Genomic DNA, 18,275 nt, shown 5'->3' with positions numbered 1-18,275 from the left:
GTGAGTGTAGCCATTTTGTGACGCTGTTAGATGTTGTTGGGGTTGGGCTGTATGAATGCCCTCAAGAGTGAGCTAAGCGGTGGAATTTGCTATCACAAAATAGGGTGGAGGCCCCCAAGTTGGGTTGCAAGCACCATATTCTGTGACAGCAAATTCCACCGCTTCGATAGATGTTTGATAGCTAACAATAGTGTCTTGTTTGGTAGCTAGCAATGATGTCTTGTACCCAGGACCTGCTCTCCAAAAATCATATGAAGAAAGGAACTGAGTTGAGACAATGGGAGGCTTCACCACCTGAAGGGGCACCACTATTGCAAACCTAGTAGGTTTGATGGTAGGAAAGAAATAGATTGATTTTTGAGGTGGCCCAATCCCCAGAAAGAGTAAAGACACTTCTGGTGACAATTGTACTCTGTGGACCTCTCCGTTAAGGGTGGATGTGAACTCCAACCTTGCTCCTTCCATCCTGACCTTTTTGCGTGGATCTGGAGGCTGAAGAAAAAGAAAGGATTGAGTATAGAAAGAATGGAAGAATATAGGAAACTCACCAATGTTGGTTGGAGGGAGACTGGCCCGCCCATCCCTAATCAGAGTTTATGTTATGCCAGATCAGATGTCTGTGTCTTCTGTCTCAAAAACAGTGGCTGGAAGGAACTCCTCTGGTTTCAAATATCTGTTTTTCTTGGAGACGCTGGAGTGGAACCTTGGACATTCTGCATTGGGAACCAGGGGTTCTGCTGCTGAAGTTGGCCTATGGATGATGATGATCAGCCACTTATTTTGAAACCAGGTTCCATAGTTGGAAGGTAGTTTACTTCCTACCTAAGAAAGGCAGGAAGCTGATTTATCTCAAGTGAGACCATGGGTCCACCTAGAACAGTGAAGGAAAGCTTCTGATCTTCCATATGTGGCTGGATCCCCACTTCCTGTAGTAGCATATTCCTGCACTGGGCAGAGGAGTTGGAGTAGACATCCCAACGATGGGATTCTATGATTTGATGGTTCCCAGTCTTAAGCACCAAATGCTCATCGTCAAGCATCACCAGAGTTGAAGTCCAGCATCAGGAGAAGCTTAGTGGAGAGTGATAAATGGAAGATCTCCAAGTTTTAGAGCAGTGTTTCTCAACCTTGGCAACTTTAAGATGAGTGGACTTCAACTCCCAATTCTGGGAGTTAAAGTCCACTCATCTTAAAGTTGCCAAGCTGTTTTGGAGAACAGTTTTCTCAGCCTTACCAGCTGGTGGGGTGGGAATGGCTTCTACCTGCAACGCTGATAATAAGTCGTGAGCCAGTAGGGCCACATCTGTCATTTTCTATTAGTGTTTCTGTTGCTCCACATCTTTCTGGATCTTCACCGTATCTGGCTAGCAAGCCCTTCTAGATGGCCCACACGCCTTACGCAAACATACCGAGACTCAAACATCCTTTTTTTATATACCCAAAGAGATGTGAATTCATACGGCTCCAACTTCTGGAGCTCTGCCTACAAAATCTGCTCTTTCCAAGCCATAAAAGGTCAGCATTAATAATTCACCATTATTAGGAAGAGAAATTAACCATTCTCATTCTCCAGCGAACATGAAGAAGATCTCAGCTTGGTGGCTCGGCTTCTGTTTTCCCTTTCTGTCTGCGATTGGAAGACAATGAGACCAAATCAAACTCAGTGGTCCTTTTCATTTTTGTATAAATATGAAAGAAATTCAATCTGGGGCAGAGGTGGAAATTAAATCTTTACTTTGATGGCCGCGTGTGTCCAAATTAATTCCCTCTTTGCTTTTCATGGCCAGGCACTGTATTTGTTAGAGATGTTTAACCAGCTAAAGAACTGCTTTATAACTCAAATATTGACTCAAAAGAGGAGGTGCTAAAACAGCAGATGTGGGGAAATGGGTAGGAAAGAGGTTGGAGTTCCTTTAAGCCCAGAGAAAAGCATTTTCTTTAAAGTCCAGGAATGTGTGCTGGGGCGAATGGTTCTTTTTTTCCTTTCTCCCTCATGGAAAAAGAATTTACAGTAATTTGGTTACTTTTTTTTAGAATGGAAATGGTGGTGGAATCCACATGGATGAAGGGTGGGAATCTTGCGCCTACTTTAGTTACCATGGAGCCCAAGGATGCACCTGTGGAATTTCCTGTAGGAAAATTATCTCCTTAATGGGCTGCAGCTTCCCGTGCTTGTGTTCACCCCCAACCTTTTCCTATGGGACTTTTTCAGAATGGAAGGAGGGACAGATGAGGAGGGATGGGAAGATGTGGAAGTGAAAAACACCACAATAATCTTCTCTCCAGTGATCTGCAGCTTCCCTGGCTTCTCTCCCTTCCACTCAATCCAAGGGAAGTTCTTCTATGGGACTTTTTCAGATTAGGAGGGAAGGGCAGCCAGGTAGGCTGGAGAGGGATGGGAAGATTCAGGGGAGAAAGACCAAATGGCCATCCTTTCTCCAGCCTTCTGCATTCTCCCTGGCTTCCTATTTTTCCGTGAAATCCCAGATAGACATTCCCTGTGAATTGAGAGAACTAATAAACCTGCTGCCAGTTTCAACATATCAGCTTTGAATTCTTGATGGTCTTCATTTTTCGAAAATCAGTTTTTAGTCATCTTGTTTTTAGATGTCTTAGTGTTAAGCAGGAATGATGGGTAAGACATACAGTGTAATAGGCAAAGAAAGAAAATGATGTTCTTGTGGGTGTCGGTGTGGCAGGGAGATGGCGAACGAAAAGAAGCATTTGGTTCATCACAGTTTCCTTGATTTAAAGAGAGCCCTTGTCAAAGCTCCCATTGATAAAATGGGATGGGGGAATAATACATTTTTCAGCATTTTATTATTGGGGGCTAGGAATTCTGGGGGTTATAATCCTGTTGCACCTGCAGATCCCCAGGGGGGCTGAAAGGATGTGGAGGGACCCCCAATTGGATGGAAAATTATAACTAACGTGCGTTCTATCAAACTGAAAGAGATTTCTGCCCCCCTCCTGAAAACGGAGCAGAAACATCGAGAAATCTAGTTCCCACTGTGGTGATTCTTCAGCAAAACGGGCTTAAAATTTTGCATGGATGACGTCTTGCCCCTCTTGAAGATTTAATGGCATATCGTAGCTTTATTGATTTAGATTTAGACGTGCCTGCATTTAAATCTAAATTTAATTTAAATTTAGATTTAAATGTACATGCATTTAAATATGGAGACCTATAGATTAAATGATGGAGGAGGAACGACAAAGAAGGCTAGGACAGGTTAGTTTGGAATTGCTAAAAAAGACCAACCATACTGGCATTTTTTCCTTCACTTAGATGGCTATAAATAAATTTCCGATCATCCTCAGAGAATCGTATGGAACGCCACGTAGAAAATACTGCTTTCTGTACGTCTGGCTGCCAAACCCTTCCTTATTAAATCAGTTTCTTTTTAGAGCTGGGAATAATAGAATTGCAAGGGGAGTGAAAATACGTTTCTCGAGATACGGGTGGCGTTTGTAAAAATACGCTGGAAACGTTTGCACCCGTGTCTTGCCTGTTTAATGTTTTTCTCTTTGTGCACAGGGCGTGTGTGTGATTGTGCACCAAGCGTGTATATGGTTAAATTAACAATCCTGGAATAGTGCATTAGTGCACGGATGGCTTGGGAAAAAATCAATTATTTGTGGAGGTAAAGGAATCACGGGGGGTTTGGTATCAGTTTGGTTACGAAATAGGAAGTTTGCAGAGAAGTGGACATTTACGTATTGTGGTTGCATGCAATTTTGGGAATTAGCATAGTGCCCATTCATACAATCTTTCTGTAACTTTCAGCTGACATGTTTTAAAAATAAAATATAAATGGGGGGGGGGTCCTTCTCTGTACAGTTATTATGTAGATCAGTCCTTTATTTCAGAAAGCTGCCCTTTAGATTTATTCATTTTTCAAAAACTGAAACATTCTGTCCTTTAGTTTGGTCTTTTAACTTCTGCCGCACAAATGGTCCCACTTTATGCACAGCCTTTTCCATTCCTGTGAAAAATATGGAAATGGAATGGTCTTCTTAAAATAAATTTACATATGCAGTTGGATTTTAGACATTCTTCTCTGAATCTGCGTTTTTGTAAAGTTTGCCCTGGTTCTGCTCTTGAATTTTCCTTTGTGAAGCAAAGTGATACACAATTACAATTTTTTTATCCTCAGGAACCTCTTTCAGATTTGCCCCTTTCTCAGGTTTGTCCTTGATTTTTGCCAAGAAAATAGGGTCTTGTATATACCTATATGACTTTTTACATATAATTTTTATGAAAGACGTTTTTAACAAGATGAAAACAGTACAAATTTTGAAAAGGACGTCCAGAAAATAAAGAAAAGTGACGAGTGGAAAAAAAGAAAAATTAAAATAAATAAAATAAAATAAAATAATTTGCCCAGAGGTGTGGATATTCGAGTGGTAAAAGGAACATTTGTTGGGGCTCACATTTTCCTCCTCCATCAATGCAACCATTGATCTCCCTAACTGGGTTTTTTACAGAAACTAGCCCACTTCTATTTTTCATTGCCTTGCAAGACCAGCTTGGGGGTCACCTGACCCATCCCACCTCCACATGAACAGATGTTCTCCTGTCCCATTTTGGACTTATTCTGCTCCGTTTCTCTTGGCTGGAGACAAGACCACCAACCTTGAAACAGATTGCAGCTAGATGCCTTGAGAAACATTTCTCCTCCCTTTCGCTAGCTCAACACTCATGCTAAAATAAATTTACCAGACCAGCTCCTTGTCACTGTCTTCTCATTTCTACCCCCTTGGAGACTCATTCCACTGGAGAAGTCCTCTGGAAATCTTCCAGTTCTGATTTCATTCTTTCCCCCTTATTCTTCTGAGTTCTTCACGTTCTCTGAACTTGATTGGAATATTGCCAAGCATAGAGAACTTCAAGAACCCAAAAGTTTGACCCTGAACTGCAAATATTCTGTACTATTGAAACCCTTATTCTTTTCCAGAAGAGGCTGTTTCCAACCACACCTTGAACCAGGTCCCGTAAAGATCTGGCTGTTGCTAAAATTGATTAGGGTTAACTCTGGTTAATTTTGGGTGGTTTGATATGTTGAGCGAATTCCCCAAATGGATTAATTCATTGTCAGGGTAAAGGTATTGTGTGAATATATAGGAGGGAGGCATGGAGAACTGGTAGCTTGGAGAACATTGATTTTTCTGCAAAGCCTGCTCTCCAGGATCTCAGGTCTATGTTCTGGGAGGAAAAGCAGGTTGCAAGCATACTTCAGTTTTTAAAAACCCTTCCTACGAATATTGTTTTTGGTCACATACCCATATTGACTTGGAAGACATCTACCTAATGTGCTAGATAACAAAGAAAATTGTAAACCTCAAGAAGGAAACAGTAGCCATGAAGGCCTTGGAAAAGATATTCAAATGCCGTGATGTGTCTACCTACAAAGATCAGAATCGAGCAAGTCATGGTCTTCCCTGTGACCCTCTTTGGAAATGAAAGTTGGACTTTAAAGAAGCAGGATAGGAAGAGTATTGACACCTTTGAACTTCAGTGTTGGAGAAGACTCCTAAGAAGATCACTGACAGCCAAGAAAACAAACCGATGGATCATCGAACAAACCAACCCAAAGTTCTCCCTCAAGGCACAAATGACCAGGCTCAAATTAACCTACTTTGGGCCCATGACGCGAAGACCTGGAGAAGGTTGTGGTGCTGGGAAAGGTGGAAGGAAGGAGAAGAAGAGAACCACCAGTAGCAAGGTGAAGGGACTCAGTTACAGCAGCGAAGGGGACACCGTTGGGAGACCTGAAAGACCAGGTTGGGGATAGATTGTCATGGAGAACATCTATTTACGTGGTCACTAGAGTTAAAAATGACTTGACAGCACATCATCAATCAAATACAAATTCCTTAACTGTCCTGTGCCACTCAATGCCCCCCTGCAAACGCCCCCCAATCTGCCAATATAACGCTATCTTCCCTTGCACCATCTAGCCTCCTCATTCCTGCAATGGCTGCGCCCTCCATTGCATTCATGAAACCAATGCTATTTAATTCTTCTTCTTGCAACATCCAGGAGGTCCAAGCAGCAGAACTCTTAATGCAACCGGGTGAGTTCCAGGATAGATGTGCAAGGTCTTACGGGCCCAGCTTGGCTTTTGCGTGATATGGGAGAGGCTGCTCTTTAGAAAGGCATAGCCGATATTACAAGCTCACTTTGATGCATTGCTCTCTCAGCTGAATGGAAAGTAAAATCATAGAGCTGGAAGGGGAAATGTGGACCGGCTCAGTGCAGAAATCCAATTTAAATTTGCCTACTCTCTGCTTGCCACGGTCCAAAAGCTCTGACGATTTTCCACGCCTTTGTTTGGAATCTGCCTTCTTACAGCTTCGTTCCGTTATTCCACGCCCTGCAGTCTGGAACAGGGGAGAACGGGTGAAGCGTTCGGATCAGGACTGTGGCCCCAGAAGGGGCCACTGAGATCCTCCAGCCCAACCCACAGTCAGTCACAGGGGTTCCTAGAGCAAGGAGTTGTGACCTTCTTCGGCATGACACCCTTTTAGAAATGTGAATGGCTGCCCCACTGCGATCTTTGCTCAGGACCTCACATTTTCAACCTCATCTCCGGTCCTCTGATCAGCCTCACTGCCCTCCATTATTATGATTCCTCTCCCGTTACCTAGTTTCCCTTCTGCACAACAGCCTGGACAGGGAGGATGGAGGCAGCTGGCCTTGGGCGCTTCCGGCTCACCGCTTCAGCTCTTAACCCCAAGATCCATGGGGCTGGGGCTGAGTATCTCCTTTGCTTTCTCTGTGCAGCTTTCTCGCATTTGCCACCAAAATCTTGGGCCAGTGCTCCTTGCTTGATTCTCGGGGGCACCCTCCTTCCTTAGACCCAGATCCCACAACCGCCCTCCTCTTCCTCAGAAGACTCCAGGCATCAGGAATTCACCGGACTCTCCTGATCTTAACTCCTCCGCCTGAATAGCCTCCAAGATGATTTCTTCAGAAGACCCACATTGATTTATTGGCAGCGCCCGGCTCTGAATCTTGGCTGGTTTTGCTCGCCTTCCAGCTGTCCCTGAAAAGAAAAATGATGGTCACCAGACCAGATCTTTATTAGTGGTGTAGCTAGATAACTTGGGGCTTAGCAGACTTAGTGAATAGAGGGCTCTTCGACGGTCATAAATGATTAGCAAATTAAAATTGCCTTTGAGCTGAACTCAACTCCTGGTGCTTTGGTGTAGTTTTCTTGGCAGCAAGATGAAAATACTTTGCTATTGCTTTTCTCCAGGGTACTTTTAGCTAGAGACCGAAGATTTCCTGGTGGTCTCCCATCCAAGACACATAGGCAAGTTTGCTCCCCCCCCATTTTGCTTTTGGAGGTCAGCCAAGGTTAGCTAGGGCTCCCACTGAGTTGGCTATAACCCAGTTGTCCAAGGATATTAAATAAAATAATAAAATAGTATCTGCAATGAGCTTGGTCTAAGATTGCCTCTGGGGGTGGGATGGGGATTCCTAGAAAATAAAATGTGGGGAGTTGGTTGGAACCCATGTTCAAGGTTTGTTCAGTACCCTGAAATGTCAATGAATGAAACAGGCTACATTTGCACACGTGACGTTGCACCGGACGCTACCAGTGTCTGCATTCACCAAGTAGTACGAAGGCAACTGGCAGGCCATGAACTGGCTTGGTTAATCCTACAAGAACAAGGTGCAACTTGGGGTGGGGGCTGAGGTCTGTACCTGGGGGCTGTGCTCCAAAAAGACTGGGAGGAGGGGGAGCATCAAAGCGATTTCATTCACTGACACGGACCGCCAGACCTCAGTTTGCAGCGACTTGCGTCCATCAAGCCAGCTTCTGTGAAGCTACAACTTGGTTTCTCTTGGCATCCTTTTAGCAAGAGCTGTGTTTTGTGAACCTGGGTCTGGGGGATTGTGTGGGAATCTCATCTTTGCGCCTTGCTAGCAGAAGACAACCATGCCTTTCTTTGCTCCTTCTCTTCCAGCCTGCCAAGTGGGGTTTTATAAGTCTTCCCCTGGAGACCAGCTCTGTGCCAGGTGCCCCCCTCACAGCTATTCCGAGACCCAGGCCGCGCAGGTGTGTCGCTGTGAAAGCACCTTTTACCGGGCAGCCCAGGACCCCCCTTCGGCAGCCTGCACACGTATGCACTTCCTTTCTGCTAATTGTCCATTCCCCAGCTTCATCTTCACCAACTGCATTTCCCTTCTCATGCCAAATTTCCCAGTTTCGCTTGTCAGTTGCACTTCCTTTCCAATGGCAAATATCCCAGTTTTATCTTCCCTAATTTCATCTCCTGTCCAATTGCAATTTCTCCAATTACATTTCCCTTCCAATGGCAAGTTCCCCAATTTCATCTTTGTCAATTGCATCCCCTTTCCAATTGCAAATTCCCCAATTTCATCTTCCCTAATTTCATCTGCTTTCCAATTGCAATTTCCCCAATTCCATTTCCCTTCCAATTGCAAGTTCCCCAATTTCACCTTCATCAATTGCGTTTCCTTTCCAATTGCAAATTCCCCCCAATTTCATCTTCCCTAATTTCATCTGCTTTCCAATTGCAATTTCCTCAATTACATCTTCCTTCCCATTGTGAATTCCCCAGTTTCATCTTCACCAGTTACATTTCCCTTCCAATTACAAATTCCCCAATTACATTTCCTTTCCAATTGCAAGTTCCCCAATTCCATCTCCATCAATTGCATTTCTATTCCAATTGCAAATTCCCCAGTTGCATTCCTTCCTCTTCCCTGCTCCTGGTATTTTTAATTAAAAGAAGCTAAGGATTTGCACAATTCTGAAGCGAGACAGTTGGTAAAATTATAAAACAAAGACAAGAGTTAGACTCCAAGAATTCAGATAATTAAGAAGTTCCCTCTTATTCATGGGAATAGGAGACCATATTTTTTCCTTTCTTTCTTGGATTGTAATACACCCAAAAATAATTTGTGAAACCGCAGGAGAGTAAACAGCAAAACAGCAAACAAGATCTCAAGCTATTTTTTTGTGGTTTACATTTTAGAAAATCCACTGATTTGGAAAATGATAGAAATCCATGGTTGGAGTATTGGATTATGATCTGCAAGACCGAAGATTTAGTCCCCAACCAATCACGGGGTGATTATGGGTGACTTTGGGCTCTTAGCTAACGTTCAAGGTCACTCACCCACACTTAGTTCACAAGGTTGTTGCAGTGATAAATTTGGGGGAGGTGAACATCTATATCTTGATGTCCTGGAGGAAAGATGACATGTAACTAATAATAAATAAGTCAATGAATGAATAAATCTTGGCACCTCCCATTGGTTCATCTTTTAAGATGGTGGACAGTTTGCAAGATGGACACTGTAGACAAGTGTTTCTCAACCTTGGCAACTTTAAGATGAGTGGACTTTAACTCCCAGAATGCTGGCTGGGGAATTCTGGGAGTTGAAGTCCACACATCTTCAAGTGGTCAAGGATGAGGAACACTGCTATAGATGTTCTCCACCTCAACCCAAGGTGCTTTCTTCTGGAGGAAAATATTGAGGAAACCCCTTGAAACAAAGCCAAAATATTTCCATGGGAATATTTAACAGTACGGAAAGTAGGAAAATTACCCTCCCAAATCTTGACTGTCTCCTCCCTGAGTTTCAAGGTTTTAGCTCCATCCTCTCTCAAGGCATTTGGCCTCTGGTTTGGGACTGGGGAGAGAAAGACTTTCAGCCACCATTTTGCGGAAGGACCACTGCCTTGAAATACAGCCACATCAAGCTTAGGAAGACAGATCCTCAGCAGGGCCAGAAAGTTAGAGTCACAATTCAGGTAGAATTTCCCCCATTCTTTAAAAACTACCAACCAGGGATCAAAGATGTAAAGTTGGGCTTTCAGAACATCTCATAAGTCCACCAAACCAGCAGCGACTCCACGTTGTGGCTTCCTAGGTCTTCTGCTGCTCGTACTTGTCAACCGGGTTTTTTCAAAATCCTTCTCCAGGGAGCTATGAAACATCTTTGCTCGCAAAAGGTGTGTCAGTTCATGGGGCAAGCCAGCAAAAGTGAGAAAGGAGGTAGATTTGCATTTTTCCCACCCTGGGCCTGTTTCTAACACTTGTCCTCCACCGAAATGTTGACCCTTAATTTATCGTGAAATATTTGGGGATTTCAAGATTGCAATTCCATGTTTATGTATTAAGAGGGCTTCATTTAAAATTCAAAATAGGAGTGGCGCTTATGATTTGCGAGCCAGTGCACACAAATCTTTCTGAGCTTTCCTGATAGCTCCCAACCGTAGCTGGAAGGGGTGTCGAAAGTAATTATTCCACCTGCTTCTTCCAGCACAGAATTGCAGCCTTAGGGTTCTTGCGTGCAATTTCAGGCTGCGTTCACACAATCTGCTTGCTCTGATCATACCCATGTTCTGGGTTGGCAGATCCGTGGGTTGATCAGCCAAGCAACCACGCTCGCCCAAGTCACAAAAATAAATATTAAAACAAAAAACAAAAACTCCACCGCCCTAACTGAGATGAAAATAACCCAAGCTGTGTTGTGTGAACGCACTTGAAAGATTCTAATTTTAATTTCAGAGCTGACCTTAAGATGAGGGTCATCCTGGAATCCCGTGTCTTCTTTCCCACTTGGATGTTAATGGTGTCATAAGCAAGACGTCCCGACAAAAAAACTCTTCCTACTGTCATTCCACCGCAAATGAAATTTAGAGAAATTTACCATCCGGGGGGTAGATAAAGGGAGGTGTCTGTAGCGGTTCTCTCTGAATTGTGACCTCAGCCTGGTCCACCAAGGAAAACCATAAAGAAATGAGGTTCAACCATCCACTGTTTGATTCCCACCCTGTTTTTCAGCCAGGTTTGATCAGAGAACTTGATCAGAGAAGCAGGTGAAGGATGAACGTTACCATCTAAAACATCTGGAGGGGTTTCAGATTGAGGGGGCTTGGGGTAAATTCATCCATAAGTGGGAATTTGGGGTGGGGTGGGGAGGCTGCCCTTCAAGTTGGACATTGAGGTGGCTTGACTCTTAGCTCCCTCTGAACCTCTCCAGGTCCCCCTTCTGCTCCCACCAACCTGCTCTCCAGCGTGAACGGCACGACAGTGACCCTCGAATGGGCACCTCCGTTGGACAAAGGAGGACGCCGAGATGTCACCTACAACGTGATCTGCCGTCGCTGCATCTGGGGTGGGGGCCAGTGCGAGGCCTGTGGGGCCGGGATCCGCTTCCTCCCCCAGCAGATGAATCTGGCTCAAGGCTCTCTATCCATCTCCAATCTCCTGGCCCACACCAACTATTCGTTCTGGGTGGAGGCCATCAACGGTGTCTCCGACCTCAGCCTTGAATCCCCAAGATTTGTGGCCGTCAACATCACCACAAATCAGGCAGGTAGGAGAAGGTGTGCCCACCCCACCCTACCCCACCCTAAGCAAACTGACTTTCAACTTCTCCTCCATCTCTTCTTCCGTGGAAGAAGGTTCAGAATCAACTTTTATGGTTCTGAGAACCCCCTTCCAGCATCTGTTGGGAAGGCTCCCACAAGGATGAAGCCTGGCCAGATTTGCAAGGAATTACTTTATATACTCAGTGCGCTCGCATGTTGTAAATCAAATCAGTCCCCTGTCTGCTCAGTAGCTGACCGTTATAAGATTGCAGCCTTAACTGTAGCTATTAATGGCAATCATTTACAGCATTGGCTGCTCTGGTGGGATTAATTTTAGCCTAATTGTTATTATTAATGGCCAGGAAACCTGGGATCCAGATGCAAACGGAACCGCGCGTAGCATTTTGCTGAAGGTTTTTTAATGGTTTATAATATTTCCTATTTTATGTGCAATCACTTTCCCAATAGTTCTTAATGGTGGATTGACAATTTTCACTGCTGGAGTCTTATTAAGCCATTTTTTACATTTCTCTGATGACCCCAAGCTGTTTCCCTCCCTTCTTCCGTTTAAGGGTGTGTTTTTTCTTCTTCTTCTTCTGTTCAGTCTCAGTTTTCCTCTAAAATATCCGTACCGGCTCTGCAAGCCGAAGGATAAAGTTGTGCGACGTGTAAAAACATATGACCGAGTTTGAAACAAAGCCCCATTTCAATTCCAAAGAACAAGGAGAGAAAAACAGTTAAAAGTAGAGGATGAAGAGAAATTCACTCGGCTTGCATTTTCTAAATGCAGAAGTTCACATTTTCTTGGCTGAGAGTCACACGTAGCTTTTGACCAGCGTGCCAGAAGTTGCACTCCCAAATCAGCAGTGACACTGCGTTTCATTTCCATGTCAACTTCATGAAAATTCACTTTAATTAATCAGATTAGTCTCCCTCCCTGTCTTGAATTGTTTCTCCATTCTGTCTTGTCGAAAGCTATAATTTTCTAAGACGTTTTAGATGATTTTTGTGGTTCCACCTAAGGTTTTGAAAACCAGGTGGGGACAGGATGGAGATTGCTGGCCTCTAATTGAAAAAAAACAGACCTGTTTTTTTTTTTTTTAATTAAAATGATCCAAAGAGGAATGAGCAATAATTGCAGATGTCCAAAAAGCATAGTATAAAATATTTAAGTAGCAATTAGTGGCTGAGAAAAAAAAGAGAAAAGGCAGGGGAGGGAGAAAAAAGGTGAATGCTTTTCAAAAATATTTTTTAAAAAACGAATCTATCTTTTTGAGGCCTGCTTTGCCTTTTTTCAAAAAAAAATTTTTTTAAGAAAAAAACCTTTTTATAACCATCGTATTTTCATTTCACCCTTCGCTCCAGTGTAAGGTTCATTTTATGTAGGTAGATGTATCCTTTTCCATCTTTGTTTTTGCTTGTTTATTTTACTTAATTAGTAACGTGTTGTTTTTTTTTAAAAAAGAACAAGGATAGAGAAAACTGGCTTGTGCATCAAGGTCACCTTGCATTCGTTGCATTAAATAGAAAGCACGTTCTGCATCGTTCACCATCTTGCTACATCTACAGCAACTTGTCTCTTGGGAATGCAATCGCGCTATCTATCTCAGTCTACGTGGCTTCTCAGATTTGCTATTTGGAGAGAAATAATCCCCATGCAAGGAACAGGTTGTTGTTTTTTTAAAAAACCCACCAAATTTCTGAAGTGCAGAAAAGGCCTCCTCCTTAATTTTTACTACTTTCATCTGATGCAAGGGGAGAATTTGATTTTCAAAAGGTTTTTCAAAGGGAGAGACCGTTTTTTATGATGTTCACAAGGATGGGGTGTTCTTTAGGGACAAAGGTTGCTGGGGTTCCCTACTTCCTTCTCTTTGCTTCAGTCTCAATGGAAGATGTTCCTCACAAAATTTTAGCATTTGGGGGTGTTCTTTTGGAGATTGGCAACTCTAAGGGGCCAAGGTGGGCACTGAAAGATGGAAAGGTTTATTCCTGGGGACAACTCCAACCTCAGCAACTTCCCCACCTCTAAATAAATAAAATAAAATAAATTGGAAAGCACTTCTAAGAACACATCAGAATCAATTCTCCAGCTTCTGACCATCAAACAGCAAAGCAGAACATTCTTGGACTAGGAGAGGCAATGATTGAGACATTGCAAAGCCAACAATCTTGTGGTCCTTCAAGGAGGGCTGAATTTCTTTTCCCAGCCAAGAGTTAGAGATGCTGGAAACTGTGGTCCAGAAACACCTGGATTGCCCATTCCTCCTTGAAATGTAACCCTTAAGGTCTCATTTGCAAGGAACAAGGGTTGGATCCCATTGAGTATCACCATAGAAGGTACTCCAAAACAGTGTTTCTCAACCTTGGCAACCTGAAGAGGGGTAGACTTCAACTACCAGAATTCCCCAGCCAGCATGTGTGTGAAAGAATTTGTTCAGCATCTGTCGGACAAAGTTGGATGCTGGCCTTGTTACAGGTCCAAGGGAGATGGCCAGGGAGGAATCTTGCCCAGTTATCTGGGAATGGTTTGAACCTGTTGGGCCTGAGGAAGTGGACAAGGTCTTTAAGACTGTGAGCTCAGCCATCTGCTTGTTAGATCCATGTCCCTCCTGGCTAACTAAAGCTGCCAGAGTGGTGGTGTGTGGGTGGGCTCTAGTGGTGGTGAACTCTTCCTTGAGTGAGGGGCTGTTCCTTCACCTCTTAAGGAGGATTGGTTCACTCCTTCTCAAGAAGCCATCACTGGCTCCACCACACTGGACAAGTTTCGTCTGGTATCCAACCTCCCCTTTTTGGGGAAGGTGGTTGAGAAGGTGGTTGCGCAACAGCTTCAGAAGACCTTGGATGAAGTGGATTATCTGGATCCTTTTCAGTCAGATTCAGGCCTGGATATGGGATGGAAACAGCGTTGGTCGCACTTTTGGATGGTCTCTGGTGAGAGTGGGATGGGAACTGGACATCCATCCTTGATCTGCTTGATCTTTCAATACCATCGACCAGGGAATTCTTCTGGATCAGCTCTGGGGATTGGGGGTGAATGGCACTGTGTTGTGTTGGTTCTCCTCCTTTCTCCGGGGTCAATACCAGTTGGTGGTGATTGGAGGGAGAGATCCCACCCTCGCCCAGGGTGCCACAGGGTTTGGTGCTCTCTCCCCTCTTATTCAACAGCCACTGGGTGAGCTCATCCGTCACCATGGAGTGAGGTATCATCAGTATGCTGATGATACCCAATTGCACATCTCTGCCCCTGGCAAATTAAGTGATGCTGTTGATGTACCTGGAGGCTGTGAGAGTCTGGACAGGGAAAACAAGCTTCAACCAAACCCTGACAAGATTAAGTGGCTCTGGGTTTGGGGTCTACCAGTTCTGAGGTGATGCCATCTTTGGTCCTAGATGGGGTGGCACTGCCCCAAACAGCCCCAGTGTGCAACTTGGGGTCCTCCTAGACTCGCAACTCCTGCTCAAAGAGCAGGTGGCAGTCGTGGTTAAGAGGGCCTTTGCACAGCTTTGTGCTGTGCGCCAGTTGTGCCAGTTCCTAGATCAGGAGGCTCTGCTCATGGTCACTCATGCCCTAGTCACCTCCCAGATAGACTACTGCAACATGGGCTACATGAAGCTGCCCTTGAAGAGTATCTGGAAGCTTCAGCTGGTGCAAAATGCAGTGGCGCGGGCAGTTATGTATACCCCTAGAACGGCTGCCAGTTTGCTCCTGGGTCCAATTCAAGGTGCTGGTGCTGACCTTTAAAGCCCTCCATGGCAAGGGACCAGGTTATCTGAGGGACCACCTCTCCCCGATTACATCTGCCCATCCCACCAGATCTTGTAGAGGAGACATCTGCAGGTCCCATTTGCCAGAAAGCTACATCTGGCAGGACCCAGGGGATGGTCCTTTTCTGCCATGGCACCCACCTTATGGAACATCCTCCACCCCCCTGCCCCGATGTGAGGTTGGCTCCATTCCTGTTGATTTTCCAGAAGTCCCTCAAAACTTGGTGATGCCATCAAGTCTGGGGGCCCCAGGAGACCTGTGAGTTGCAGAGGTGGCTCCATTGCTGTTAATATCTGCTGCTCTCTCTTTGCCTTTTCATCACAATTTTTAATTCTTTGGATCCCTTGATGGTTTTTTTCTATCATTGTGTTGTGGTTCTTACGGTGCGTTGCCCAGAGTCACGTTTTTCACGAGATGGGTGGCCATATAAATATGATGAATGAGGGAATGAATCAATCAATAAATGTGTGGACTTCGACTCCCAGAATTCCCCAATTCCGGGAGTTGTAAAGCTGGCTGGGGAATTCTGGGAGTCGAAGTCCACACCTCTTAAAGTTGCCAAGGTTGAGAAACACTGCTCCAAATGCTCCTGGAGTGAGAGAGAACTATAAATAAGTGAGCTGAGAAATTTACCTGGGATGAGGTAAGAAAATTCCTCTGGTTTTTTCTTCCCAACTCAATCAGGAAAAAAATATTTGTACCTGAGGATCAATCTAGTCAGGTACGAGCGACCAGCGTTGCGCTGAGCACGGGTTGGACTACATAGCCTCTCGCAACTCTGTGATTCTGTGGTGTGTGCATGCTTGGGAGAACATGCAACAGTGCGGTCTGGGTGCTCAGTGGGTGCTGCGGCCCCCTCGGCTTCTAAGGAATACAGTCAAGGAATGAATTCATTCCTTACCTGTTGGGCAGCCGTGGCTCCACCCCCTAATTTGCATACCACCTGGAGGGAGTATGGGAGGGGCTCCTTCCTCTTCTCCTCTCATCTCCTCTTCTTTCTGCCCGCAGCCCCCTCGCAAGTGCTGGCAGTCGACCAGCAGAACGTGGGTCAGAACAGCGTCACCCTCCTCTGGCGTCAGCCCCAGCAGCCCAATGGCATCATCTTGGAGTACGAAATCAAATACTACGAGAAGGTAAGGCCCAGCCGCCGACCCTTCTGGATTCGGAGGAGCTTTGGTGACGCTCGGCCACTGAAGAGATAAGCGTCGTAAGCGTCTTCCTCCGAGATTTTTGCATGCGGTTTTGATGCTGGGGTTCGACGTTCCATTGGCGCTTTCAATCAGAGCTCCGTTGGGCTGTCCCACCACTGCTGGAAGGGTTTTGGACTGGGCCCCGGTTTGGGAGAGCGACTTTGTAGGACCCGCCAGACCAGGTCTCGCCCACTCCCCCTGCAAGCAGGCAGCCGAATCAAGGCTGGCTTCGGCTGGGTGGCCTTTGCGAGGTCCTTTCACTAACACTTAGTCCATAGCTTGGGTTGCCAGCCCAGTTTCACCCCGTATCTGCAGTTACTTATTGTTACTTTATTTACAGCCCATCTTTTTACCCATTCAAGGTAAGTAGGTAGGTAGGAGGATGGAACGAAGGACGGCTAGATAGAAAACGGCAGGCAGGAAGGCAGGAAAAATGGAAGGAAGGGAGGGAGGAAGGAGGGAGGAAGGAAGGAAGGAAGGAAGGAAGGAAGGAAGGAAGGAAGGAAGGAAGGAAGGAAGGAAGGAAGGAAGGAAGGAAGGAAGGAAGGAAGGAAGGAGGGGGGAGGAACATTATCTGAATTCTTTTAACCAGTTTTCACCTTCTTGGTATTTCATATGCTATGTTTTATTTCATTGTTCATTTCTGATCTCCGACGATCACGAAAACTCATTCTCTGTGTGTGCATCTCTATCAGCCCACCCATTCCAGGTGGTTAACAATAAGAAATAAAAGTGTGGCCAACTTCCCACTGTCTTCCCCCCGCCCCCTGCGGGCACCAATGCATTGGCAGCCTGCCATCTCTTTCCATGCTTGTCATTCCTGACGTTCTTCAAGCTGCCGGGGATGCGCCTCCCGTCCCGGCCCTTGGCTTCCATTTTCCTTGCAATTTACAGCTCTTGTCGGCCCTGATTAGATTGTGAGTCCAGAAAGAATGCTAATGTAATTGCACTGAGGGCCCGCACACTCCCGTGCAGATGCACACTGATTAAATCATGGCGCAAAATGGAGCGGTGCTGCAAGGTCACGGTTGCATGAAAATGGGCCCCCCTCCTCTGCTTGTGCGAAACAGGAATTGCAAGATTGATTTTAGAAAGTTTTCAAACTGGGGGTGTGTTTGCCAAGGCTGGCCTGGGAACCCACTCTTGCTAGTCTTGGGGACCCTCTCAAAATCGGACGGGGCCTCTGGCCCGAGATCAGCGGCCTCTCCTCTTTCCCCAGGATAAAGAAATGCAGAGTTACTCCACTCTCAAGTCGAAGAGCAACCGGACCACCGTCTTTGGCTTGAAACCAGCCACCCGCTACATCTTCCAGGTCCGAGCCCGCACTTCTGCGGGCTGTGGCAAGTTCAGTGAGGCGATCGAAGTCGAAACAGCCAAAGCAAGTGAGATAAAATAGGGAGGAGGGCTGAGAACAGAGCTGGGGAGGGGGCGGTGGGCGAGGGCATTCCCGAAGCGGTTTCTGCAGAGGGCAACTGCATGTCAGAAAGAAACCACCTTTCCCAGGTTGGGAAGTGGCTTCCAAACCGGGAACCACTGCTTCGGAACAGAAAGGGAGCTTGGAAGCATGGAGACGAGATGGAGGTTCTGCAACAGCGATTTCCCCATCTCCTTCATCCTGCTTGAGTACACCGGCCACTAAAATCACACCCCTTTTTGCATGCGTTTTGCAAACGGATGCCCGGTTCTTTCCTTCCCCCGTAATTTTGCAAGATTTATTCCCAAATGCAATGTCTTCTTTGCATGCTGCTTTGTTTGGTATCTCTTTGCTGGCCTCAAGAAGCGTGTTGCAAGATTTGGGGAAACTGACCGGTGCCGGTGCTCGTTGGGCTCAAATTCCCTGTTCTCTTTCTCCCAGTAGCTCCCCAGTATGACACCATGACAGTTGTATGGATCTGCCTGACACTCATCAGCGGCTTAGTAGCCCTGCTTCTGCTCCTCATCTGCAAGAAGAGGTAGGTT

At 45.5% G+C, this 18,275-nt stretch overlaps 1 protein-coding gene across 1 annotated transcript in view; it reads left to right on the top strand.

Annotated features, from left to right (window-relative positions):
• The window catches only part of EPHA8 (EPH receptor A8), a 34,362-nt gene that overhangs the window by 4,358 nt on the left and 11,729 nt on the right, over positions 1–18,275 (top strand). Inside the window, exons 2-6 of the mRNA XM_088136681.1 lie at positions 7,978–8,133; positions 11,030–11,365; positions 16,135–16,259; positions 17,536–17,698; positions 18,172–18,268. Coding sequence (XP_087992807.1) covers positions 7,978–8,133; positions 11,030–11,365; positions 16,135–16,259; positions 17,536–17,698; positions 18,172–18,268 — 877 coding nt within the window. The remainder of the gene's footprint in view (positions 1–7,977; positions 8,134–11,029; positions 11,366–16,134; positions 16,260–17,535; positions 17,699–18,171; positions 18,269–18,275) is intronic.

The sequence above is a fragment of the Python bivittatus genome, unplaced genomic scaffold (assembly GCF_059951505.1).
Source record: "Python bivittatus isolate LINGU-HERP-01145 unplaced genomic scaffold, Pbiv_v1 ctg000090_np1212, whole genome shotgun sequence".
In the NCBI taxonomy this organism is placed as follows: Eukaryota; Metazoa; Chordata; class Lepidosauria; order Squamata; family Pythonidae; genus Python; species Python bivittatus.
The sequence above is the reverse complement of the archived record's forward strand: the minus strand, read 5'-3'. Positions and strand labels throughout refer to the sequence as shown.